Source organism: Mobula hypostoma, chromosome 11, assembly GCF_963921235.1.
Source record: "Mobula hypostoma chromosome 11, sMobHyp1.1, whole genome shotgun sequence".
NCBI classification, from domain to species: domain Eukaryota; kingdom Metazoa; phylum Chordata; class Chondrichthyes; order Myliobatiformes; family Myliobatidae; genus Mobula; species Mobula hypostoma.
Genome location: NC_086107.1, coordinates 95,380,951 through 95,407,881, shown reverse-complemented (window position 1 = coordinate 95,407,881; position 26,931 = coordinate 95,380,951). Strand labels below are relative to the sequence as shown.

General features: G+C 45.1%; 1 protein-coding gene across 3 annotated transcripts; it reads left to right on the top strand.

The window, feature by feature from the left end:
• The first annotated feature begins 2,345 nt into the window (after window positions 1–2,345).
• Window positions 2,346–14,137, top strand: LOC134354360 (galanin peptides-like). 3 transcript variants are annotated; one of them, XM_063063307.1, is made up of 7 exons: window positions 2,346–2,496; window positions 3,683–3,836; window positions 7,973–8,053; window positions 8,588–8,642; window positions 10,311–10,409; window positions 11,192–11,242; window positions 13,975–14,137. In XM_063063307.1, exons 3-7 carry the CDS (start codon window positions 7,973–7,975, stop codon window positions 14,031–14,033), a joined length of 345 nt encoding a protein of 114 aa, XP_062919377.1. In that variant the 5' UTR covers window positions 2,346–2,496; window positions 3,683–3,836; the 3' UTR covers window positions 14,034–14,137. The 3 variants fall into 3 exon arrangements, with proteins under 3 accessions (XP_062919377.1, XP_062919379.1, XP_062919378.1); XM_063063309.1 differs by having other exon boundaries at window positions 2,437–2,496; window positions 3,746–3,836; XM_063063308.1 differs by lacking the exon at window positions 2,346–2,496 and adding an exon at window positions 2,582–2,716.
• Window positions 14,138–26,931: the final 12,794 nt, after the last annotated feature.

Below are 26,931 nucleotides of genomic sequence, written 5' to 3'. Positions count from 1 at the left end.
TATGATGAAAGACTGGATGAACTAGGCTTATACTCGTTGGAATTTAGAAGATTGAGGGGGGATCTGATTGAAACGTATAAAATCCTAAAGGGATTGGACAGGCTAGATGCAGGAAGATTGTTCCCGATGTTGGGGAAGTCCAGAATGAGGGGTCACAGTTTGAGGATAAAGAGGAAGCCTTTTAGGACTGAGATTAGGAAAAACTTCTTCACACAGAGAGTGGTGAATCTGTGGAATTCTCTGCCACAGGAAACAGTTGAGGCCAGTTCATTGGCTATATTTAAGAGGGAGTTAGATATGGCCCTCGTGGCTAAAGGGATCAGGGGGTATGGAGGGAAGGCTGGTGCAGGGTTCTGAGTTGGATGATCAACCATGGTCATACTGAATGGCGGTGCAGGCTCGAAGGGCCGAATGGCCTACTCCTGCACCTATTTTCTATGTTTCTATGAGAATAATCCCAGAAATTAAAGGGTTAATGTTTGAAGAGCCTTTGATGGCTCTAGGCCTGTATTCGCTGGAGTTTAGAAGAATGAATTGTGAACCTATTGAATGTCGAAAGGCTGAGACAAAGTAGGTGTAGAGAGGATGTTTCCAATAGTGAGAGAGTCTAGGTCTGGACCCACACTTCCTCATTAGTCAAGAAGGCATAGCAGCAGCGACACTTTCGGAGGAGATTGAGGTGTACAAGGCTCTCCACTCCCATTTTAACAACTTTCTACAGGAGTACCATTGAGAGGGTCTCGTCTGGCTGCATCATTGTGTGGTACAGAGCTGCAAGGTATCAGACCACAACACCATACAGAGGATAGTAAAAACACCAAGAAGGGCACCAGGGTCTCCCTCTCCCTCTCCCTCACCTTGTCTGGCGGAGGGATAGTCGACATGGGAGCTGTGTAGCCTCAGTTGTAGCGGGAACTAGGTCTCAAGCCTTGGGCTTGCCCGCTGCTGCAGACCAAGTGAGAGACGCAGAAGCATCTCAATGGGACCTGACCTTGCCTGTCGGTGCTGCCTTCCTGTGTTCAAACAATAAAATGACAGATATGTGTCTTTGTACAACCTGGAGACCCGTATCATCGATTGCTGGACATTGTCGCTCAGGACTATATATGTTTTTATTTTGAGTGAATATGCTTCTTTGCTCGCCATTTTGAATGATAAAAGCTATTTCTGAACGTTTTCCACCTTGGCCCCAGAGGAACACTGTCTCATTCAGCTGTATCTGTATCATTTGAATGATAATTAAACATGATTTGATTTGAGTTTTTCAATCCCACCTTCATTGCCAATGTTATGTTTTTAACTTCAAAACATTAAACTAATTCAAAGGAAGACACAGGAATCTGAAATGTGAGTCTAATTCTGTGTTACTTTAAGCAAAGCGCACACATATCACGGGGTAGTGTGATGACATGTGCAATTCACATATTTATACATGTAATCTGTAAAGAATTATTTATATTATTAAGAATGCTTAATCAAATAATATATACACAAGATTACTCAAATATTACTGAAATCTTAAATACCCAACAGCTGTGGTCTCAACAGATGAGTGAGCAAGCGTACACGTACACACTCATGGTCAATATGTATGTAAACAGGAGCTAACTCACAGTGGCTGAATAAGGAGAAGCTCACTGTGTGTAAAGAAGAGCTCACTCTTAGTGGGTGTGTAAGGAGGAGCTCACTGTCAATGGGTGTATAAGCAAAAGCACTCTCTCAAGATGTGTAAGCACTGTCAGTGGATGTGTAAGGAGGAACACACTCTCAAGGTGTGTAACCTCACTGTCAGTGGGTGTGTAAGGAAGATATGCCAGGTGGGGTGTAAGGAGGAACACACTCTCAAGGTGTGTAAACTCACTGTCAGTGGGTGTGTAAGGAAGTTTTGCAGCCTCCAGATCTTCATTACAGGGTTAAAATTGAATATCTAATGGAGAAAGTCTGATCTAAAGTGACATTTAAAGTTGTTGATTCATGTAACAAATCTCAGTAAAGATACTTTGAGATGACACGTGACTGTCTTTTCAAAAGCAGTTGTTATTAAATTGAAATTTGTTTGAAAACATCAGTGATCATTGTAACTAGTAACTCAGCCAGGAACTTCCAATTATCCACCCACTGGGGTCAGACACCCACTACGAGAACATCAGCCAGGCCCCGAGCTCAGTCACCTGTTAATGCAGATATTTCATTTCCTCTGAGAGTGAAGATGATTTCATTACATTCTGTTTAATCATTGTTAATCCTGCCAAAAAGCACCCAAGGTAAACAATGGGACAGTTACTGATTAATTGAAATTAGTCCTGAAGAGGTACCCATCGGAATGCTGTCTCCACAGTGAAACCTGCTGAAAGCAGCAATTAATCAGAGCAAAATGACAAGACTTTGATGTGAAAATGAACTCCAGTGAATCATTCGACAGAATCTGTCTCTCCAGAGAGGAATGAAACAAAATAATTAACTTGTCAGAGCAGGAGGAAAACTTTCTCCATCTTTGTAAGTACAAATATTTCAATAAAATTTACTGCAAAACATCCACCCCTCACCCCAACCTCCCTACGCCTCACCTCAACCTGTTACCCTCACTGCAACCTGTTACCTCATTCTAACCTGTTATCCCTTACCTCAAAAAATGCTGGAAGAACCCAGCCAGTCAAACCATGTTTGTGAAAAAGGAACCCAATGTTTCAGCTCAAGGACCCTTCCTCAGAACCAGGTGGGCGACAGTTTTTTTAAGCAGTGGGCATGGGGGTGTAAGATAAACATCTGTGTGCAGGCTGCTTTGGACAGATCAGGTAACAGACTGAGCAAGTGAAGACTGAAGAAGGAATTTTATAGAACCAGGTGGGACGGGAACATCAGCACCATCATGGAAATGAGAGAGCAGTTTACCTGAAGTTGGAGTGTCAAATGTTCGGTCCAGAGGATTACAAAGTTGCCAAATATAGAACATAAGACATAGAACAGTATAGTGCAGGAACAGACCCTTCTGCCCACATTATTCAGCTGAATGATTTTTTTTACTCATAATTAAATGCCTAACAACACTAGTCCACTCTGCATACACAATGTCCATATCCCTCCGTTCTCTGCACGTTCATGTGCCCATCGAAGAGACACTCAACCCATCTGCTTCCACTACTACCCCTGGCAGTGCATTCCAGGCACCCGTCGTTCTCTGTGTAAAATGCTTGCCCTGCCCATCTCCTTTAAACTTAACCCTCCCTCTCACCATTAATGCATGCCCTCTAGAATTTTGACCCCGGGAAAAGAAATGGCACGGTATTCAGGGATGAAGGTACCGTTCCAATGCTGTACTGTTCTGCATTATGTGTCCTGTGTTCAATGGATAAGTCCTTTCCAACCCACGTGGTGTGGTGGATGATCAACGCCCCCCCCCCCGCCACCGGTATTTATTCTTTTGAATCAGTGATCCTCCTCCTCCTCCTCCAGATAAATGGTTTGTTTTTCAAAAAGGCACTCCAAAACAACCTTCTCCTATTAATCTCCAGCATAGAGATGAGCCAATTATCGATAATTACCTCCATTTTCCTGACAGAAATTATTGCTGGAAATGGCACACATTTTAATGCTTTTATGCTTCTCAAATTTTGAGTACATTTACATAAAGAGAACTTGAAAATAATGCAGGCATTAATTTTTTTCTACATTATATATATAGCCTTCAGTGTCTCTGCTCCAACATTCATCTGTTGTCATCTGAGCTTTGCTGTTCTCCACGTAGACTCTGCTTGCGAAACAATTGAATCCTCCCAAGTTCAAATAATTCATCCAAACTTCAGAAACAAACGGGTGTTTTCTTCATCCATATCAAGGTAAATTTATTTTATTACCTTATAACTTTCTTTATTCTGTCAGAATTTGGAAAGTGTGTTGGCACTGGGTTACCAGCACATTGAGAGAAATGTAGAGAGACTGAGAAAAGTTGGTGTTTGAAGGGATCTGAGTATACAAATCACTAAAACTAACTTCTTGATAATTAGCAAAGCCAATAATTTGTTGGCCATTCTTGCGTGTGTAAAAGAGTAGAGATATTTTCCTAGTGCTTTATTAAGACCATGCCTAAAATACTGGTCTCCTTAACTAGAGAAGGATATACTTGCTGTAGGCCAGAGGGAGTGCAGAAAAGATACCCCGGTCAGGTTTCTAGGATGGTTCATCTGTCATATCAGGAGATACTCAACAGACCAAGATTCTTTTCTTTAAAGTTTAAAAGATTGAAACATGACCTCATTGAGACCTACAAAGAGTTAGAATTTTTTTAAATGCAATTAAAGCCGGAAACACTCAACAGGTCAGGCAACATCTGTGCAATGAGAAACAGTTAACATTTTGGGTTGATGATCTTTCAACAGAATTGCAGTGATCTGAATGCTTGACAGGGTGGACAGGGAGTGAGGAATCCAGAACAACATCATCTCCAAATAAGGGATTGGTCAGTTAGAATGGAGATGAAGTCAGACAGTGATGAACCTTTAGAATGTTCTATCTCAGAGGGAAGTGGAGAACATATCATTAAGTTTATTTTTAAAAAGCAGATCAGTCAGTTGTCAGTATATTAGAAAAATTAAGGAGTTTGGGGTTAGAACAGGGAATAAAGGGTATGAGGTACTCTTAACTGATGAGGTAAAGGGGAATTCAAAGAGATTCTGCAAGCATATTATTGTGCCCTTTCTCTAGCTGGCTGCCAGTGACTGTTAGTGTTCCATAGAGGTCGGTGTTGGGACCGCTTCTTTTCATGTTATATGTCAGTAATTAGGACGATGGAATTGATGGCTTTGTGGCCAAGTTTGCAGTTAATACAAAGATAGGTGGAGGGACAGGTACTGTTGAAGAAGCAGGGAATATACAGAAGTATTTAGACAGATTAAGAGAATGGGTAAAGAAGTGGCAGATGGAATATAGTGTATAGTCATGCACTTTGGTAGAGGGAATAAAGGCATGGACTATTTTCTAAATGGGAAGCAAATTCAGAAATCAGAGGTGTAAAGGGACCTTGGGAGTCCTTGAGCAGGATTACTTGCTGGTTGAATAATAGTAAGGAAGACAAATGCAATGTTAGCATTCATTTCAAGAGGACTGGAATATAAAAGCAAGGATGTGATGCTGAGGCTTTATAAGGCAATGGTCAGACCACATTTGGAGTATTGTGAGCAGTTTCGGGTCCCTTATCTGAAAAAAGATGTGCTGGCATTAGAGATGGTCCAGAGGAAGTTCATGAGAAGGATCCCGAGAATGAAAGGGTCAATGTACGAGGAGCATTTGATGGCTCTGGGCCTGTACTTGCTGGAGATCAGAAGAATGAGGGGGCATCTCATTGAAACCAGCAAATATTCGAAAGTTTAGATAGAATAGACATGGAGAGGAAGTTTCCTATACTGACGAGTATATTCAGCCTCAGAGTAGAAGGACACCACTTTGGAGCACAGGAATATCTTTAGCCAGAGTGTGGTGACTCTGTGGAAGTCATTGCCACAATGGCTGTGGAGACCAAGTCACTGAGTATTCTTAAAAGGAGATTGGTAGGCACTTGATTAATAAGGGCATTAAAGGTTAAGGAGAGAAGGCAGGAGAATGTGTTTGAGAGAGTTAATAAATTACCATGATGGAATGGTGGAGCAGACTCGATGGGTCGAATGGCCTAATTCTGCTCCTATGTCTTATGTCTTATGGTCTGCGGTGGCAACACAGTGGGGTAGCAGTTTGTGTAACACAATTACAACACCAGCAACCCAGATTCAATTTCCACCTCTGTCCATGAGGAGTTTGTCTGCTCCTCCATGACTGCATGGATTTCCTCTGGGTGCTCCGGTTCCCTTCCACATCCCAAAGGAATACAGGTTAGAAGGTTAATTGGTCGCATTGTGTAATTGGACGGTGTGTGTCATTGGGCTGGTAGGGCCTGTTAATGTGCTATATCTATCAATACATAAATAAAATACTGTCTTATATTTACCTTGGAAAGCATCATGAGAGCTGAGGAATTCATGAGAGAAAAGATCTGAAACATATCACTGTTACAAAACAGGAGATGTTGGCGGAGTTAAGGAGCACAAAATTGAATAAGTCTCTGGGATCTGACCAAGTTCACCCTAAGACATTGTGCAACAGCAAAGGAAGAAATTGCTGGGCTTCTGACAAAGATTTTGGCATCTGTAGCCACAAGTGAGGTACCAGAAGACTGGTGGTTGGGAATGTTGTGCCTTACTTTAAAATGGCAGCAAGGACAATCCCAAGCCAGGAAACTACAGTGGGAAAGTTAATGTAGGGTATTCTGAAGGATAGGATCTACCTGCATTTGGAAAGTCAAGGACTGATTAGAGATGGTCAATATGGCTTTGTGTGTGGGAAATCATGCATCATGGATTGGAATGAATCTTCTGAGGGGGTGACCAATTAAATTATGTATGGCAGGCTGGTAGATACTGTCCGTGTGGACTTTAGGATGGGTTTTAGAGATGGTAGTCTGCTCCAGAAGGTTAGATTACATGGGATGCAGGGTGAACTAGCCAATGACGTACAACATTACACTGAGTCAGAGGGGATAATGGAGATTGTGTGCAGTTCTGGTCACCATGCTATAGGAAGTCTATGATTAAGCGGAGAAGGTGCAGAAAAGATTCACAAGAAAATTGCAGGGATTGAGGGCTTAAATTATAAGAAGAGATTGGTTAGTATATTATTGTGTATATTGTTTTTTTGTACGTTATTATTAAGTCTGAACACTGCTAAGTGTATTTTAAAATGTGGCTGCTGTAACAAAAGAATTTTCCACTTGGGATCAACAAAGTACTTATTATTAGTCAGGGACAGTTTTCCCTGAAGTGTAGGAAGCTGAGGGTGACCTTATCAAATCCTGAGGGACACAGATAAAGTGCATGATCATATCTTCTTCCCCAGGGTGGGGAATCTGAAACTGGAAGGCATAGGTTTGGGGGGGGGGGGGGAGATTTAAAGGGGATGTGAGAGTATGAATATATGGAAGGAGCTGGTCAGAGCAATTTTAGAGGCAGGTACAGTCGTAGTTCTGAGAGATGTCAATGCTTCTGCCCTCACTGCCACCAAATCACCCCCCCCCAATCTGCAAACACTAGTCATGGTTCCTCCATCACACAGACATCCCAGTGACATCAACCCCCTGTGAGTACCCCTCCTCTCCACTGCCCCTCCCATGCACAACTACCCTCCCCCAGAGACCTCCCCCACACCTCCCCTCTACCCACCCACACCTCCATTCCCCTCCAGTGCCCCTCCCTTGCACAACTTCCCTCCCCCACAGACCTCCCCCACACCTCCCCTCTACCCACCCACACCTCCATTCCCCTCCACCCACATCTCCCATCCCAACTCTTCCTCTCTCTGGCATGTTCTCCAATGCCCCCACACTCCCTCTACCCCACCCACATCTCCCCCCATCTCATTCCTCTCCTCCCCTACACACACCACTCCACCACACCCTTTCCTACTCATTCCTCACATCTCATATCCTTTTCCTCCCCCCCCCCAACACTCTCATAAGACCTTTGGCATAGGAGCAGAATTAGGCCATTTGGCTATTTTAAAAAATTTATTCACTTACGAGATGTGGGCATTGCCAGCTAACCCATCCCTAGTTACCCTTGAGAAGCTGGTGATGAGCTGCCTTCTTGAACCACTGCAGTCCCTGAGGTGCTCCCATCACATCTCTCCCCTCCCACACAGTTCCACACACACTTCCCCTTCCCCCCGCACTCCTACCTCGTCCCATGGTGCTGTGGGTGCCTGTGGGTTCTCTGCTTCCCGAACTCAACAAGATCCATCGGCAGCAAATACAGCTCTAATCTGGCAGAGGATGGGATTCAGGCATGCCCAGTGAGAGCGAGGCCAAGGCTGGGTCTCTGGGAGGGCTCCAGAGTGGGGTCCCTGCAGCGTGGTCCTCTCACCACTGTCGATTTTCTCTCTCTCCCCCCAGATGTGGCGAGGCCTCTCTCTCACCCGGACCTCTTTGATCCTCTGTGGCTTAACAATGGGATGTTTCGGATTCATTCTGATGGTAATTATCTTGGGTGTTCGGCAGTGGGGTCACAGTTTAATCCTCTGCCTCTGTCCAGTGCTGGCTAAAACAGCCGACGGGAGAGGGCAGAAGGTATAAAACTGGATCAACAGGTGAATAATCTGTGAAGGGTTGCTGGAACCTCTGTCTCTCACTGTGCCAAGGCAAGTTCTGAAGATACCCTTCCTCTAAGTACTTGCTAACTTTTGAATGTGCTGGATACTGCTAGTGCCTGCGTCTACGTGCAGTGAATTAGTTGGCCCTAACTAATTTATCTCACCTCTAGGGGGAATGTGTTTGCGTTGACGTAGGAGAGAGGAGAGTCCGTAGAGCCTGTGGCTGTTTCCTCACTTTTCAAGATGTCCATTTTGCCCCTGAAGCTGAGTCTTTCTGTGATGGTGCTGAGATGGAGGCGCTTTTGGTCAGAGTTTCACAGCATGTGGTTGCCACTGAAAAGGCTGGGCGAATTAATGTAAAAAAAAATCGCAAGATAATGTCCCTTTGTAAACTAAAACTGTTAAGCTTACTTTTCAGCCAAAAGAAGGAAGAGGTTGGACACTGAACAGTGCTGGCTATCTCTTAGGTCCCGGTAAGTAACAGTCACACCTCCTCCCACACTGCAGCAGCTGAATTAACTCCCCCTGCTATACGCCTGGTAAGGTGGACTTCATTGATGAGAAGAAAAGGGAAAACTTGAACTTTGCAGCATATTGTTGTCATATGCAAAATGCACTGGACACAAATATTAGGAGGGAATTTCCCATGTACAAGATTATGAACAAGTCACGAAGAATTCCAGGTAATAATCAAAAGACTAACAGGCCTTTATGTCTGTACATTGGTGCAGTAACAAGCGCTGCTGCCTTCAAGCCAGAGATCCTAGTTCAGTCCTGACCGTGGGTGCTGACACCTTCTCCCTGTGGGGTTTCTCTACCTCCCCAGTTTCCTCCCAGATCCCAGAAACGTGCAGGTTGCTCACTGCAGACTGTAAATCTGGGGAGATTTGGTATTGGTTTATTATTGTCATGCGTACTGAGATACAAAAAAGGGTATCTTGTATAGTCAGGGAAGTGAGCCAATGAATGGCAAGTAGATTTCAACACAGAGAAGTATGAGATGATGCATTTTGGAAAGTCAAATCAGCGTGGTACTTGTACTATGCATGGTAGGGCGCTGGGGAGTGTAATGGAACAGATACAAGTACAAGTATCTGTTCCATTACACTACGGGTACAAGTAGATACTTCATTGAAACCGATGTCACCGGTAGACAGGATGGTGAAAAAGAGCATTTAGTACGGTGGCCTTTTTCAGTCAGGAGACTGACTGTGGGTGTTGGGATGTTATGTTGCAGTTATATAAGTCATTGGTGAGGCCACACTTGGAGTACTGTATATAATTTTGTTATCTGAAAGATGTGGTTAAACTAGAAAGAGAGCAGAAAAGATTTACACAAATATTACCAACATTACAGGGCCTGAGATATATAGAGAGACAGGGCAGGCTTCTTTTATTCCTTGGAGTACAGCAGAATGACTCCCAGTGTTGGTCCCAGTGTCTGTTATCGGTCATCCCAGTGTTGGTCCCAGTGTCTGTTATCGGTCACTCCCAGTGATGGTCCCAGTGTCTGTTATCGGTCACTCCCAGTGTTGGTCCCAGTGTCTGTTATCAGTCACTCCCAGTGATGGTCCCAGTGTCTATTATCATCCACTCCCAGTGATGACATCAGTGTCTGTTACGAATCACTTCCAGCGCTGGCCCCAGTGTCCATTACCAGTCACTCCCAGTGTTGGCCTCAGTGCCCATTACCAATCACTCTCAGTGTTGACCCCAGTGCCCATTACCAGTCACTCTTAGTATTGATCCCAGTGTCTTTCATCAGTCACTCCCAGTGTCCATTACCAACCACTCCCAGTGTTGGCCCCATTGTCTATTTCCAATCACTCCCAGTGTTGGCCCCAGTGTCCATTACTAATCATTCCTAGTGTTGGCTCCAGTGTCCCTTACCAATCACTCCCAGTGTTGGCCCCAGTGTCCATTACCAATCACTACCAGTGTTGGCCCCAGTGTCCATTTCCAATCACTACCAGTGTTGGTCCAAGTGTCTGTTATCAGTCACTCTCAGTGTTGGTCCCAGCATCTGATACCAGTAACTCTGAATGTTGGTGCTGGTACCTGTTACAAGTGTCTCCCGGTGTTCAAACTGTTGATGGTCTGGTGTTGGGGAGAGCTGAGCTGCTTCTGTCCTTTCACTTCAGATGCTGCAAATGGTCATCGGTTGCTGATGGATAGGCCTGGCCTCGCTGGGAAAAGGGACATTGCTGGAGCCAGGTCCAACTCCGATGGTGCAGACCACAGTGAGGATCATTGATTACTGTGTAACTCCATGCTCTGCAGTGCGAGATGCCGGGTGTCTAATGAGGCCCTTGAAATAAGAGGGCCATCCCATTCCTGAGTGGCAGAGGGCTAGGCTGGGTGGAGAGAGGGCACCTAGAGTGTGTGGGATGAGTGGGGTGGGCAGTGTTCACTCAGGTGAGGTTGGGTAAGGTGGGCTGGCAGGGTGAGGGAAAGGGGTGGTGCGGGAAATTGGTGTGGGGGTGAGTGCGTTGGGTTAGGAGGGTGCATGGGAGGGGGTTGGTGGAGACAGGACGAGGAGTATGGTTGAGGTGGGTTTGTGACTGAGGGGTGTTTGGGGTAGCTGGAGTTGACAGTGTGTAGTACAGGGGTGGGATGTGAATGGCTTGGATTGGAAGGGTGTGTCGAAGAGGGGTTTGTGTCGGGTATGGGTTGGGGTGTGGGTGGGTTGGGATGGGAGAATGATGTGAGACGAGGGTGTGAGGAATAGGGACAGGTGTGAATGTGTTGGGATGTTGGGTGTGTAGGAGAGGAGTGTGTAGGGGATAGGGACTTGGGATGTGAGGGTGTGTAGGAGAGGAGTGGGTGGGTGGTTTGGGATGTGGGGGTATGTGGGGGATTGGGGCTTGGGTGTGGGTGGTTTGAGATGTGGAGGTGTTTAGGAGAGGAGTGTGGGGATGAGTTGGGTTTGGTGGGTGGTGGGGTAAATTCAGGGAGGCAGAGGCTGCTTTGGTATCTCAGTTGGTTCCATTACCATTTGGCAATGTTGTGAATTCTCCCACAGGAGATACCATTCAGCCACTGGTGGAAATGCTGTCCTACTCACGCCTGGCAGGTAAGTGTAGACGGGGATGCTGCTGAGATGCACGGCTGAGGAAGCAGCTCCAAGGCAGAGTCAGCAGTGCATGACTACCAGGACTGTCTCCATATCATGGCTGAGATAACCTGGGGCTTCATGTGGCTCCATGACTGTAATGGGTGAGATGTCCCAGGGTAGGATGCAATGGGTGAGATTTCCCAGTTTGGAATGTAATGGGTGAGATGTCCCACTTTGGGATGTAATGGGTAAGGTGTCCCATGGTTAGGGTGTAATGAGTGGGACATCCTGAGGTTGGGATGTAATGTGTGAGATGTCCTAGGGTTAGGATGTAATGAGTGCGACTTCCTGAGGATGGGATGTAATGGGTGAGATCTCCCCGTCTGGGACGCAATGGGTGAGATGTCCCAATTTGGCATGTAATGGGTAGGAAGTCCCAGTTTGGCATGTAATGGGCGGGAGGTCCCATTTTGAGATATAATGGGTGGGAAGTCCCAGTTTGGGATGTAATGGGTGGGATGTCACAGGTTGGGATGTAATGGGTGGGATATCCCATCGGTGGGAAGTCCTAGGTTGGGTTGTGATGTGTAAATTCCCCCGATTGGGATGTGGCTTCCTGTTGAATGCTGTGGTCACAGAGACTCCCAGGCTGAGAAATCTACCAGGGCCCTACTCTACTCTCTACATGGGAATGGAATAGTGCTTGGATTTGAGGTCTCCTGGTGCACAAAGAAAAACCTGCAACAGCTCAGACCTCTGGACCCATGGAAATAAAGTGTGGATGTGGTCACTGACATCTCACAGGGAAGGCTGAAGAGCAGAGCTCCTGGCAGAAGTGGTTTGGAGGGGAGGGGTGAGGGGCTGGAGAAAGGGAAGGTGATGGATGAGAGGAGATTAGATAAGTTTTCCAGAGGACCAGACCATTGGGTCAGTCACAGGGTCACTGGTTGGTGATCTGGAAGTGAGAGAACCTGGACACCATGAGACCATAAGACATAGGAGCAGAATTGAGCCATTTGGCCAATCGAGTCTCCCCCAACATTTCATCATGGCCAATCCAATTTCCTCACACCCTGACTAATCAAGAACCTATCAACTCCACCTTAAATATGCCCAACAACCTGGCCTCCACAGCCACCTGTGCAACAAATTCCACAGATTTACCTCACTCTGGCTAAACAAATTCCCCCTCATCTCCATTTGAAATAGACATCAATCTATTCTGAGGCTGTGCCCTCTGCTCCTAGACTCCCCAGTATAGGAAACAAGCTTTCTACATTCACTCTACCTAGGCCTTTCAACATTTGATAGGTTTCAATGAGATCCCTCCTTATTGTTCTAACTTCCAGCGAGTATTGGCCCAGTGCCATCAAACATTCCTCATGTGATAACCCTTTCATTCCCGGCATCATACTCATGCATTTCCTTTGACCCCTTTCTAATGTCAGCATATCCTTTCTTAGACAGGGGGTCCAAAACTGCTCACAGTACTCCAAGTGAGGCCTCACCAGTGCTTTATAAAGTCTCAGCATTACATCCTTGCTTTTATATTCTAGTCCTCTCAAAATGAATGCTAGCATTGCATTAGCCTTCCTCACCACCTGTCCAACCTGCAAGTTAACCTTTAGGGAATCCTGCACAGGACTCCTAAGTCCCTTTGCTTCTTGGATTTCTGAATTTTCTTCCTGTTTAGAAAATAGTCTATGCTTTTATTCCTTATATCAAAGTGCACAACCAAAGACTTACCAATGCTCTATTCCATCTGCCACTTCTTTGCCCATTCATCCAACCCAAGCAGGGAGTCCTTCTGCAGCCTCCCTGCTTCCTCAACACTACCTGCCTCTCCGCCTGTCTTCCTGTGCTCTGCAAACTTGGCCACAAAGCCATCAATTCCATTATCCAAATCATTGACATTTATTGTAAAAAGAAGCAGTCCCAACACCAACCCTTCATAACATCACTGGTCACCGGCAGCCGATCAGAAAAGGCTGCCTTTACTCCCACTCTTGGTCTCCTGCCAATCAGCCAATGCTCTATCCACGCCCTTCCTGTAACACCTTATGCTGAGCAGCCTCATGTGCGGCACTTCTCAAAGGCCTTCTGAAAATCCAAGCACACAACATCCACCGATCATCCACTGTCTGTCTTGCTTGCTATTTCCTCAAGTAATTCCAACAGATTTATCAGGCAAGATTTTCCCTTAAGGAAACCATGCTGACTTTGGCCTATTTTATCATGTGCCTCCAAGTACCCTGTTACCTCATCTTTAACAATCAACTCCAACATCTTCCTAACCACTAAGGTCAAGCTTCTTTTCTTGTTGTTCCTTGGTTGCGTCATCCTGACTTTAGAGTACTTCTTCTTTGGGTTGTATTTATCCTGTGCCTTCCAAATTGTTCCTAGAAACTCCAGCCATCGCTTCTCTGTTGTCATCCCTGCTAGTATCTCCTTCTAATCAACCTTGGCCAGCTCCCGTCCTAATTCCTTTTACTCCAACCCACAGCCATCAACATCCCTGTTCGCCAGCCCCAAGAATTCCATTCCTGTTCAGTAACCGGGGCTGGAGTCCCAGTCACAGTGGTGGTGTGAGTGTGGTTATACATTCAGACTGTTGATCAGTGTCTACGAAGACATTTCTAAATGTCACAGAGCTGGCAGTTTGTCATTGCTGACCTTTACAGAGTGTGACAACTGCTGGGAACTGGATATCCTGCGATTAAATTGTTCATGCTTTCTGCTGGTTTTGACAGGGATCCTGGCCCTGAATAACCTGGACCTCGCACTGACAGAGCAGACACAAGACGCCTGACCTGAGCAATGGCAGACTCCTGCGTGACTGCCAATCTCCGCGACGGAGACAAGGCCTTGAGATGATTTAACTGGAATAAATGCTACTGAACTGCTTTGCTAATAAAGTCAAGCTAAAAAAGTTGCGTGTTTTGCCTGTCTTTGTGTCTTGGCCTGAGAATTTCTAGAAATCCAGTGATTCAACCATAACCCGGACACATAGAGGGTTGCTATAGGAGTGAAGATGACTTGGCCTCTCGTGTTTCGTACCCCAGACTCCAGTGGTGTCACTTTTGTTCCTACTTGTCATCTAAGGTCTGCTTTGATTCTAAAGGGGAATTTACACATGACCCATATATTTAATTTCTGCTCTTTTTGGCCAGATTGTATGTTCTTGGGTTTGCAATATTATCTCCCTTCCTGCTCCATGGACCTATAATTATTAGTCCCCTCCTCCCTGCCCCCCTCCCACACTTCAGCTCGAAAACCCCAGCTCTTTCCATCATTCATATCTGATCCCAGACTTTAGGGGTCAGCTTAGGACCCTCCAGTTCCAGTGTGAGGACATCTCCCGTGTCCTCAGATCTGGAGCCAAGTCCAGGATTTTCCAGTGAAAGTATCATGAAGCTTGGAACAGATCTGTGGGCTGGGACTGGTGTACAGTGAATCTGGGCCACAGGGCGAGAGAGGCTGTATGGATGGGAGTGCTCTGGTGTCACGGTGACAAGTGCACACACAGTGTAATGGACAGACTGATGTCCATTACACAGTGTAGTGGATGGACAGATGTCCATTACACGGTGAAATGGATGGACAGATGTCCATTACACAGTGAAGTGGATGGCCAGATGCCCATTACACAGTGTAGTGGACGGACAGATGCCTATTACACAGTGTAATGGATGGACAGATGCCCATTACACAGTGTAGTGGACGGACAGATGCCCATTACACGGTGAAATGGATGGACAGATGTCCATTACACAGTGAAGTGGATGGCCAGATGCCCATTACACAGTGTAATGGACAGACAGATGCCCATTACACAGTGTAGTGGACGGACAGATGCCCATTACACAGTGTAGTGGACGGACAGATGCCCATTACACAGTGAAATGGACGGACAGATGCCCATTACACAGTGTAGTGGACGGACAGATGCCCATTACACAGTGTAGTGGACGGACAGATGCCCATTACACAGTGAAATGGACGGACAGATGTCCATTACACAGTGTAATGGACAGACAGATGTTACGGGGAAGCAGGCTCACGGATTTGGTAAGTGACACAGAAGATGCAGTTATTTACCAACAAACAGTAAAAGCATCTAAGTCAAATAAGTACTCATCTAAGCCACCCTAAGTTAACAAAAACTACGACACTAAACATTCAGTAACACTTCGCACTCAGCAGATAGTTCATTAAGTTTCCCCAAGTTACACAACTACAGAACTAAACATTCAACAGATACTTAGCTAAGTGTGCCTGTGGGCCCTTCCATATCTGCAGCGTACTTTCCCAATGGTTCTTCAGCATTGGTTGTGACCTCAGTGTGAAGAGGAGCCCCTGGAGACAAAGGAAAGCCAGTGAGTCTCTCATACATGCTATTCTTATACCCCTGAGGGGCCTGAAACCAGACACCGGTGCCGTGGCTCGCGAGGCAACCAATGGAAAGAGCTGCTGTACCCCTCAAATGGGCCATCAATGACTGGCATGGTGGAAGCGGCTTTCGACCAGCAAGTAAACTAAACTTTCACATTACACTGGAGCCATCAGTTGAAGTGACACAGGGCAGAGTGCGGATAGATCAGATGAACAGTAAGGCAGACACTGGAGTACTTTGTGGGTGCAATGAAAGATGGTTCGATCACCAGCTCCTCACTTCCAGTATATGGAACTGGATCCAATCTCGGGGGGAGGGATTATCATCTCTGTGTGCTGGGTCTGTGGATGCTGGTTGTACTGACTTTGGATGGATTTATTCCAGTTCCTCCTGAGCACTCTCTCTGTTTCATACTTAAACTTTTGCCTTTAGTTGAATTTTAGGCTCCTGCTGCTTCTCAGATTGGATGTACAAGTTGGGATGGGGTAGGCAACACGGCAGGGGAGCAGTGGGTGGGTCACAGGGCACTGCTTGGACCAGTCGCTGGCTGTCCCTGGGAAATGAGGATGGCATGGCCACCCTGCCCTCTGCTCAGCTGTTCAGTGTGCAATCATTACGTTGGCAGACACAAACCAAAAATCCCACTCCCAGATAATGTTTATACGGGTCTTTCCTATTACAGGCTGACCAAAACTGAACACTATGCTCAAAAAGTATAGGCTCATAGCATCTTGCACAACAGTTACAACCAAACACCTATACTGAAAGCTCTGAATAATGAGGCTAAGTATATCAAACATGTTCTTAACATGATATAGATCAGCTGCTGACATAGGCAGAGAAATGGCTGATGAAGTTTAATCTGGACAAGTGTAATGTATAGCATTTGGGAGATGAAATGTAAAGGGACTGAACCCAATTAATGATAGCATCTTTAACAGGGTCGATGTACAGAGGGACCTTAAGATCCAAGTCCATAGCTCCCCGAAAGTGGCTGCACAGATTAACAGGGTGGTAAGGAAGGTGTGTAGCAGGCTTACCTTAATTAGTCAACAAATTGAGTGCAAGAGTCCAGAAGTTATGAGGCAGATATAGAAAATTCTGGATAGACTACACCATACTAACCCTCAGCCATCCAGCTCTTAAACCAAAGGGATAACTTCACTCAGCTTCACTTGCCCCATCATTGAAATGGACTTACTTTCAAGGACTCTTCATCTCATGTTCTCGATGTTTATTGTTTATTTATTTATTATTTCTTCCTTTTTGCATTTGGCAGTTTGTTGTCTTTCACACACTGGTTGAGTGGTCTTTCATTGATTCTGTTATGGTTATTATTCTATTATGGATTTATTGGGTATGCCCGCAAGAAAATGAATCTCACGATCATTTATGGTGCTTTGATAATAAATTTACTTTGAACTTTGATCTGGAGTATGGAATTCAATTCTGGTTGCCCCTTTACAGGAAGGATGGGGAGATTTTGGAGAGGACACAAAGGACGTTTAATAGGATGCTCTCTGGTTTAGAAAGTCTATACTATAGTGTGAAGTTGACTCTTCGATAAGAACATAAATATGCAGAGAATGGAGAGATGTGAACATTGCACAGGCAGAAGGGAATAGTTAGGCATTTAATTACTTCTTTAATTAGTTTGCCAAAATATAGTGGGCCAAAGGGCATGTTCCTGTGCTGTTCTCTGTAACCATGCCTTGTGTATTTACATTTCATTTGTTTATATAGATATAACATAGAACATTACAGCACAGTACAGACCCTTTGGAATGTTGTCCCAACTTTTTAACTTACCCAAGGTCATTCTAACCCTTCCCTCCCACATAGCCCTCCATTTTTCTGTCATCTACATGCCTATCTGAGAGGCTGTTAAGTGTGTTTAATGTACCTGCCTCTACCACCACTCCTGGAGCAGGCTTCATGCACCCACCACTCACTGTGTAAAACTCCTACCTCCTATATTTTCCATCTATCACCTTAAAATATGCCCCCCCTGTAATAGCCATTTCCACCCTGGGAAAAGTCCACTCGATCTAAGCCTCTTATTATCTTGTACTCTTCTATCAAGTCTTAGAGTATAAGAGGAGGTATGTGATGTTGAGGCTCTATAAGGCACATGCGAGACCATACTTCGAATATTGTGTGTAGTTTTGGGCTCCTGATTTCAGAAAGGATATACTGAGATTGGAGAGGGTTCAGAGAAGGTTCATGAGAATGATTCCAGGAATAAAGGGTTATCATATGAGAGGCGTCTGGCAGCTCTTGGGCTGTATTCCCTGGAGTTCAGGAGAATGAGGGGGGATCTCATAGAAACATTCTGAATGTTAAAAGGCCTGAACAGATTAGATATGGCAAAGTTATTTCCCATGGTAGCGGAGTCCAGGACAAGAGGGCACAACTTCAGGATTGAAGGACGTCCATTTAGAACAGAGATGCAGAGAAATTACTTTAGTCGGAGGGTGGTAAATCTGTGAAATTTGTTACCACGAGCGGCTGTGGAGGCCAAGTTATTGGGTGCATTTAAGGCAGAGATAGATAGGTTCTTGATTAGCCAGGACATCAAAGGGTATGGGGAGAAGGCAGGGGAGTGGGGATGACTGGAAGAATTGGATCAGCCCATGATTGAATGGCGGAGCAGACTTGATGGGCCAATTGGCCTACTTCTGCTCCTGGATCTTATGGGCTAAGTCGCCTCTCACCCTTCTCCTCTCCAAAGAGAAAAGCTCTGGCTTGCTCAACCTATCCTCATAAAACATGGTCTTCAGGAAGCCCTCCCTTTCTGCAGCTGTGATACTATTCCTGATTATTAAAGCCACTTCCCCCACATCTTTTACCCCTCTCCATGTTCCTTTTGAAACATCTAAACCCCAGAACATCCAGTAGCCATCCCTGCCCTTGTTTCAGCCAAGTTTCTGTAATGGCCACAACATCACAGTTCCATGTACTGACCCATGTTCTAAGTTCAGAACCCGAGCACCTGAATTAAAATAGACACACTTCAACCAATCTCACTAACTGCAACTTTGCCCTATCAACTGCCTATCCTTCTTCACAGTCTCTATCCGTGCTGTATCTACCGGTATACAAACTGACCTATCGCTCAGATTCCTAAACCCCTGCTGCCAAGATAGTTCTCATCTTTGGCAACAGCTCTGGAAAACCTGCCCTCAAGGGTATTGGTCCTCCTCAAGTTCAGGTGTAATCCGTCCTCTTTGTACAGGTCACTGAGATCCAGGGAGGAAGCATTCCAGAAAGGACTACCCTTGAAGTATTGTATTTAAGCTTCCTACCCAATTCCCTATATTCTCTCTTCAGGACCTCAACCTGTTTCCTATCTATGTCATTGGTACCATGTACCATGAGGTCTGGCTACAGACCTTACCCCTTTAAAATGTTGTTGACCCAATTTGAGACGTTCCTGCCCCTTGCAGTCTCTTTCACATCCACAAAATCTCCTGTCTGCTCCCCTAACTATGGATCCCCCTATCATCACCACTCTACTCTCTTCTCCCCTTCTCCCCTTCCCCTCTGAGGCACAGAGCCAGGCTCAGAGCCAGAGATCTGATCACTGTGGCTTTCCCCTGGTAGGTTGTCCCTCCCAACAGTATCCAAAGAAATTTTACCTGTTATTGAGGGGAACGGCCACAAGGGTACTCTGTACTACCTGCCTATTTCCTTTCCTTCACCTCACAGTCACTAAGCAACTTCCTCCTCTAACTTAGGAGTGTTACCTCCCTGTAGGTCCTACCTATCACCTCCTCAATCTTCCATGTCAGCAGAAGGTTACGCAGCTCCAGTTCCCTAACATGGTCTGTAAGGAGCTGGATGCACTTCACACAGATGTAAATATCAGGGACACTGGAGGACTCCTAGATCTCCTACATCTGGAATGAAGTTCACACCTTTGACCCTGGATCCATTCTCACAAAACAACAACACTGATCTCTGAGGCGTACCACTAGTCACGGGCCTTCAGTCTGAGAAACAGCCTTCCACTATCACCTCTTGTGAGCTAAAATATATATAATATTTAACTATATATATATAAAATTGTTAAATAAGTAGGGCGAAAAAAATAGAAATTAAAAAGTAGTGAGGATTTATAGATTCAATGTCTATTCAGAAATCAGATGGCAGAGGAGGAGAAACTGTTCCTTACTCATTGAGTATGTGCCTTCAGGCTCCTGTACCTCCTTCATGACGAGAACAAGCAATGATCTGGATGATGGGGGTCCTTAACAATGGATGCCGCCTTTTTGAGGCATCTCTCCCTGATGGTGTCCTGAATATTACGGAGGCTGATGCCCATGACTAAGTTTACAATTCTCTGCAGTTTATTTCGATCCTGTGCAGTAACCCCCTCCCCATTCCATACCAGACGGTGATGCAGCTAGTTAGAAAGCTCTCCACAGTACATCTGTAGAAAATTATGAGTATCTTTGTTGATGTACCAAATCTCCTGAAACTCCTAATGAAATATAGTCACTGTCTTGCCTTCTTTGCAGCTGCATAAATACGTTGGGTCCAGGATAGATCGCCAGAGATCTTGACACCCAGGAACTTGAAGTTGCTCACTCTCTCCACTCCTGATCCCTTCATGAGGATTGGTTTGTGTTCCCTCGTCTGACCCTTCCTGCAGTCCACTAGCAGTTCGTTGGTCTTACTGACAACGAGTGCCAGGTTGTCACTGCGACTCCACTCAACCAGCTGGTACATCTCACTCCTGGCAACACTCACAACGAGTTACTGCACTCGACGTTTCGGGCTGGAACCCTTCATCAGGACTGGTGAAGGGTCCTGACGAAGGGTTCCAGCCCGAAACATCGACCGATCTTTTCCACGGATGCTGCCCGACCTGCTGAGTTCCTCCAGCGTGTTGTGAGTGTTGCTTTGACCCCAGCATCTGCAGATTATTTTGTGTTTACATCTCGCTCCTGTATGCCCTCTCATCTCCATTTGAGATTCTGCCAACCATAGTTGTATCATCAGCAAATTTGAGCTGTGCCTCGCCACAAAGTCGTGGGTGTAGAGAGAGCAGAGCAGCATATCCCTGAGCTGTGGCAGGGTTGATTGTCAGCAAGGTGGAGAGGTTATTTCCAATCGTCAGCCATTCCTCTCTCCATGCCAGTATCTTTCCTGTAACGCCATAGGAATTTATCTTGCTAAGCAGCCTCATGTGTGGCACCTCATCAAATTTGGAGTGTTGTGTGCAGTTCTGGACACTTTATAGAAAGCATGTGGAGAAGGTGCTGTTGCCTGATTTAGAAGGTTGTAGGTATGAGGAGAGGTTGGTCTCACTTAGAATATTTTTCTCTGGAGGGCTGGAGGCTGAGGAATGACTCGGTAGGGTATATAAAATCATGAGGGACTTAGATAGTCTTTTTCCCTGAGGAAATGTCAAACACTAAAACACACAGCTTTTCAGTGAGAGGGGGAAAGTTTAAAGAAGATTTATGAGACTTTTTTTTACAGCGAGAATGGTGGGTACCTGGAATGTGTTGGCAGGGGAGATGGTAGAAGCAGAAGTGAGAGCAAATGGTTAAGGGGATTTTACTCAGCCGGGGAATGGAGGACATTGACCTTATACAGGCAGATGGGGTAAGTTAGGCTAGCATCATGGTCGGTGCAGATACGATGGGCCAAATGGCCTGTTCCGGTTCTGTTCTGTGTTTGTGTCTTTAACAGCTTCTCAAAAGGCTTTGGGGGAAAGAAAGAAGGGAAAAGGAATGTTACATCTGAAAAGATCTTGACAGAATACATCTTTCTTATAAAAAGCAAAGGGAATAGTGTTGAGGAGCGCAGTGTCGAGTGTGGGTACCAGGCTTTCTTCCCCTGTTCAGCAGTCCCTCCCCTCTGCACAATGGCTTTGAGCTGTTCACTGAGACTGAGCTCCAGGGGAGGGGAGGAGAAGGGGTGGGTCTTTGTACAACTGAGTGAGCTGACAGGTGCATTAAAGGCACCGTCTGCCTCAGTGGCAACAGACAGCACCCAGGAAGCTACTCACACGTTGGCTCAGTCCCCGGCAACAACTGAAGGGAAAGAGCTCCCTGTCCGTCAGTCGGTGTCCTGTACTCCTCCTCTGGTTCCTCTGCCCACTGGCATCGTTGAACAGACGTGGTCACCATCCAACACACCCACAGAAGGAAACCGTAAGCTTCATATTGCTGGGGACCAAGTTATTTCAGAAAAGAATTCTGTTCGTAGTGTGATAGCAATTGTCAGAATCCTTACCAGTGGCAATCAGTGCAATGAACTTACAGGCAGTTAATTAGTCAGAGTTCAACAAACAATCATTAATTAGTGATAAATAACTAGCAGACAAATGATCGGGGGTATTTAATAAGCTGGTTTATAAATAACCTTTATAAACCAAAGAAAAAACCTTTATTTTTTTAAACAGCATCATCAGGAGCATGAATTAACCAAAGGGTAACTAGCTAGTAAACTAATTTACTCAGTGCTGGTTAAACCACAGTTACTTGTGCCAAATAACCATTAATAAATTATTTGATAGGATGTTAGCCATTGAACATTATTGATTAGTGAGCAACAAGTGACCAGCAGAAATCATTAACGGTCAATCAGGCAGCAGTTAACCAGAGCCAGTTAATTAGTGAGTGACTAGCAACTAATTAGCATGAACTGGTGATAGTTAACTAAAAGGCAAATAATAAATGGGAATAATCAATAACTTTACTTTATTGTCGCCAAACAATTGATACTAGCGCATACAATCATCACAGCGATATTTGATAATGCGCTTTACGCTCCCTGGATTACAAATCGATAGTAAATACTAAAAATTTAAATTATAAATCATAAATAGAAAAATGGAAAGTAAGGTAGTGCAAAAAAAACAAGAAGCAGGTTCGGATATTTGGAGGGTACGGCCCAGATCCGGGTCAGGATCCGCTCAGCAGTCTTATCACAGTTGGAAAGAAGCTGTTCTCAAATCTGGCCACACGAGTCTTCAAGCTCCTGAGCCTTCTCCCGGAGGGAAGAGGGACGAAAAGTGTGTTGGTGGGTGGGTCGTGTCCTTGATTATCCTGGCAGCACTGCTCCGACAGCGTGCGGTGTAAAGTGAGTCCAAGGATGGAAGATTGGTTTGTGTGATGTGCTGCGCCGTCTTCACGGTCTTCTGCAGCTTCTTTCGGTCTTGGACAGGACAACTTCCATACCAGGTTGTGATACACCCTAGAAGAATGCTTTCTACAGTGCAGCTATAAAAATTAGTGAGGGTTTTGGGGGACGGGCCAAATTTCTTTAGCTTTCTCAGGAAGCTATTAATAAATGGCCATTCAGTCAGTGGCAGCTCCCTCCATGATAGTTGCTAAACCAGGAGAATGCTAGCAGGGATTAGCTAATGACTGATTAATAATCACACAGTCAACTGCAAGTTGCTGCAAATCAATTAGTTGACTGTAAGGTACTGCTTCAGGATCAAGTTGCAGGGACTGGGGTTGTGAGGTTGCTCTTTGACTCTGTTGCACATTATTGCAGAGCTGACTCCAACAGGTTAAGAGTCCATAGGTTTATAATGGGGACAACGGGCTCAGGATTAAATTCCACTTGAGTACGTTGTTAAATTTTGTAACTCCAAAACATAAAACTAATTTAAAGGAAAAGACAGAGAGTCTGAAATGGGAGTCTAACTTTGATTTTACTTTAAGCATTGCGCACACACACAGTACGTAAATGGCATATGTCATCACGTGGTGGTGTGATGACGTATGCCATTTACTTACTTTTACATATAACCTGCATTAACAAAGAATACTTAATCAAACCATTTATTTACAATATTACTCAAATATTACTGAAATAGTAAATACACAATGTTTGTATTCAAATATTTTCCAAATCTTGGGAATAGCAAAATGAAACATGAATACACTTAAGGAGTAGAGAGGACATGAGATCATGGGTCTGTGACGTGTAACCCTGGGAAGTGGTGCCTGACCATTTGAGTCTCCCTGCTAATCACTAGTTCTTCTCCTCTCTTTTCCCATAACAGGAACACACCAGCATTGTCTCGCCTATCCCCTCCTCACTGTTCCCACAGAAACCAAACAACACCCCCCCCCCATCAATACAGTGTAGCTACACTCATGTCCTCTGGGTACAGTCGCAGCCAGTTGTCCCTCCTCCTGTACAGCCCCTTCCCACCCAGGGCAGTTACAATCAAGCCTCCTGAGACACTGTCACTGTCAGGTCCCTCCAACAGCCACTGAGAATTGAACCATGCTGAACGAGAGCAAAACAAAGCCTTTCTGATCCCAGTCTCGTACTGAGCTGCAGGTTTAGTGTCTCACCACTATGATTGAGGTTTCTGAAGCAGTAAGCAAGGTCGATGAGGGTTGGTTAGTTGTGGTCTTTGTCGACTTCAGTAAGGACTTTGATAAGGTCCTACATGGTAGACTGCTATCTGGTTGAATGGGATCCAGGCAGAGCTGTCTAAGTAGATCCAGAATTGGCCTGATTATAACAAGCAGAGGATTATGGAGGGAGGATGTTACTTTTAGACTGGAGGGCCGTGACTAGTGGGGTGCCTCTGGTCAGAGAATATTGCATATGGAACAGTACAGCACAGGAACAGGCCATTGGCTCACAATGTTGTACCAAGCTAATTAAACTAGTCATTGAAAGCCTAACTAAACCAATCCCTTCTGCCTATACAAGTCCATATCTCTCCATCTCTCTACATTTGTATACCTATCTTAGAGCCTCTTAAACGCCTCTATCACACGTGCCTCCACCACTACCCCTGGCAGTGCATTCCAGACACCCACCGTTTTGTGTAAAAGAACTTGCCCTGCACATTTAATTGAACTTACTTTAAATCAGGAATTCCTAACTTGGGGTCCATGGCATAAAAGCCCTGCTTTAAATGCATGCCCTCAGGTATTAAATTTTTCAACCTTGGGTCAAAGATGCTGTATGTCTACTCTATCTATTTTCAAACTCAACACCTTGATTAATAAAGGCAAGCATGTCACATGCCTTATCATCCGTTCAACCTGTGCATTCACTTTCAGGGAATTATAAATCCCTAAATTCCTCTGTACACCAACACTGCTAAGGGAGCTGCCATTACTGCATACTGTCTTTTATTCACATTTGCTTTCCCAAAGTGCAACACCGCATGTTTTGTCGTGTTGACTGCATGACTTTAACTTCGAGCCCAATAAAATCATCTTCACTTCATTGAACACACCATCTCGCAACTCATACTCTGTAACCATCTGATGCTGGGTGTGTTTGCCACTTCAATACCATCCCAACATCTATGGGAAGAAACATGAACTAATGAGAAGATGCCGAGAATCAATATTTGGGCCTGGCCTGGCCTCTGGTTAATGAGAGTGAATCACATCTCATCTTCCAGATCTACATCGCTCATTAAAGGACAGCTTTTAATTTGCACAGAATACACACAATCTGAACCATATTTGAGGAAACAGAATATCATCTTTTAATGTTCAAGAGCCGTGGCAACCATTCTTTCATGTCCACTTCAAAGATTTAAATGAAATGGTTGCTGAGTTTTCTTCTACAACAACAGGGACTTGACACACAGAAGGTTTATTAAAACCAAGTTCAGGGCAAGTGACTTGAAACCAAGGGAATTTAGTGACTTGCTCCGAGTTTCTGTTCCCACAGCATCCTCATTATCTCTCAGCTGTCTTTTGAAATGGATTTTTATAAACTTTAAAGAATGCCATTGTTAGAATTTTATTTCCCTAATGAGTTTATTGATGTCACTAGCCCTGTCCCTGAGTCTTGTATAAACCCAGCAGCATAGGGTCGAGCACACACTGACCAACACTGAGACCAGCTCACGCTGACTGACATCCATCCACTACCACTAAGACACTTGTCTGATATCAAAGACTGAAACACAGTATTTCTGGTGAGTACAATGTTTTCTTTGCGAAAGTGAAGTCAGAACTGAAATGAATAAGAAAGTGAAAAGATACCTCACTGCGATGCATTTCAGAGATCTGCATTAATCCTTTGATCAGCAGGGAAATCGTGCACCCATTGGCACTTGCAACCCAATTCTCTATCACTGTAGTCCTCTGATCGCTGGCTCCCACCCACCAGAACCCCATGATCAGCAATGCAGTGACTGAGAAACTGGACCATAACCGGGGAGTGAATTGTGAATTGAAACTCTAGGGGACAGCTAGTGAATTCCCATGCAAGTTATTTCTTAAATTTGGAATTTTAACCTTATAAACAATCTCTTCTCAGTAATGGTAAATGGCACTTAGTTCATGATGTCCTTTGGAGAAGGAAGTCTGCCATCCTTACTGGCCTAGCCCACAGGTTTACTCTCAACAGTCCTATTGTTTTAGAGACAATTAGGGATGAACATTAAATGTGAGCAGTGCCATTGGCATCAACTCTTGTGAAACAAAAAAATAAGTACAATTCCTTCCCCCTCTGAACCCACCAATCAATATGTCACTCACAAGAGGCCACCAATCAGCAATGGCCAGTCATCAGAATGAACCAATCAGCATTTCACTCACAAGAGGCCACCAATCAGCAACAGTCAGCCACAAGAATGCACCAATCAGCATGTCACTCTCAAGAGGCCACCATTCAGCAACAGTCAGCCACCAGAATGCACCAATCAACACAAGAGGCTACTATTTACTCAGCAACAGTCGGCCGCCAGATCCCCCTTACAGATTGAACCCTTTATTCAATGTATAACACCCTGGGGTAGATCTCCATGAAGTGCAGGGATGAGAGATTTCCTGACCACAACCAGAAACTCCCGGTGAGACCTGTTCACCACAAACAGCCACGATCAGATTGGATTCACCTACCTGCTCTACATTTTTTCAACTGCCTCATTCTCTGGCCTCTGCTCTCATTCTCTAACTGTTCCCATTCACTGGGTAACATTGGCTACCACCTGCACATCATCCCAATTTCACCCTCTGGGTGACATCCCACTCTCCCACTCTCCCTGCTGCTAAGCAAGCTTCACTAGTCTCCTTCCTAGTTCAGACAGCAGGTCTTTGACCTGAAATGTTCACTGTGTCTCTTCTCACAGATGCTGCCTGACCTGCTGAGTATTTCCCAGATTTCCTGCTGTTACTTCAGGTTTTCAGCATCAAGGACAATGCAACTCCACTGGTTTCACATTGGGCCTGCCCTGTGTTTTACCGCGGGCCTGAAACGAACATTCAGGCCGTTGTTTCTTGTTTCTCTCACAGGTCATGGAGCCTTGGTCCTATGCTCGAGTGCTGCTGATGGGACTGGTACTGGGACTGAGCTGTATCCC

Bases quoted from the DNA above. Each gene is read 5' to 3' on its own strand.
- LOC134354360 (XM_063063307.1), top strand. From the start codon at position 7,973: ATGTGGCGAGGCCTCTCTCTCACCCGGACCTCTTTGATCCTCTGTGGC. The intron at 8,054-8,587 runs GTAATTATCTTG...CTTACTTTTCAG, and splicing joins GTTTCGGATTCATTCTGATG to CCAAAAGAAGGAAGAGGTTG. The intron at 10,410-11,191 runs GTGAGGATCATT...ATTCTCCCACAG, and splicing joins CTCCGATGGTGCAGACCACA to GAGATACCATTCAGCCACTG.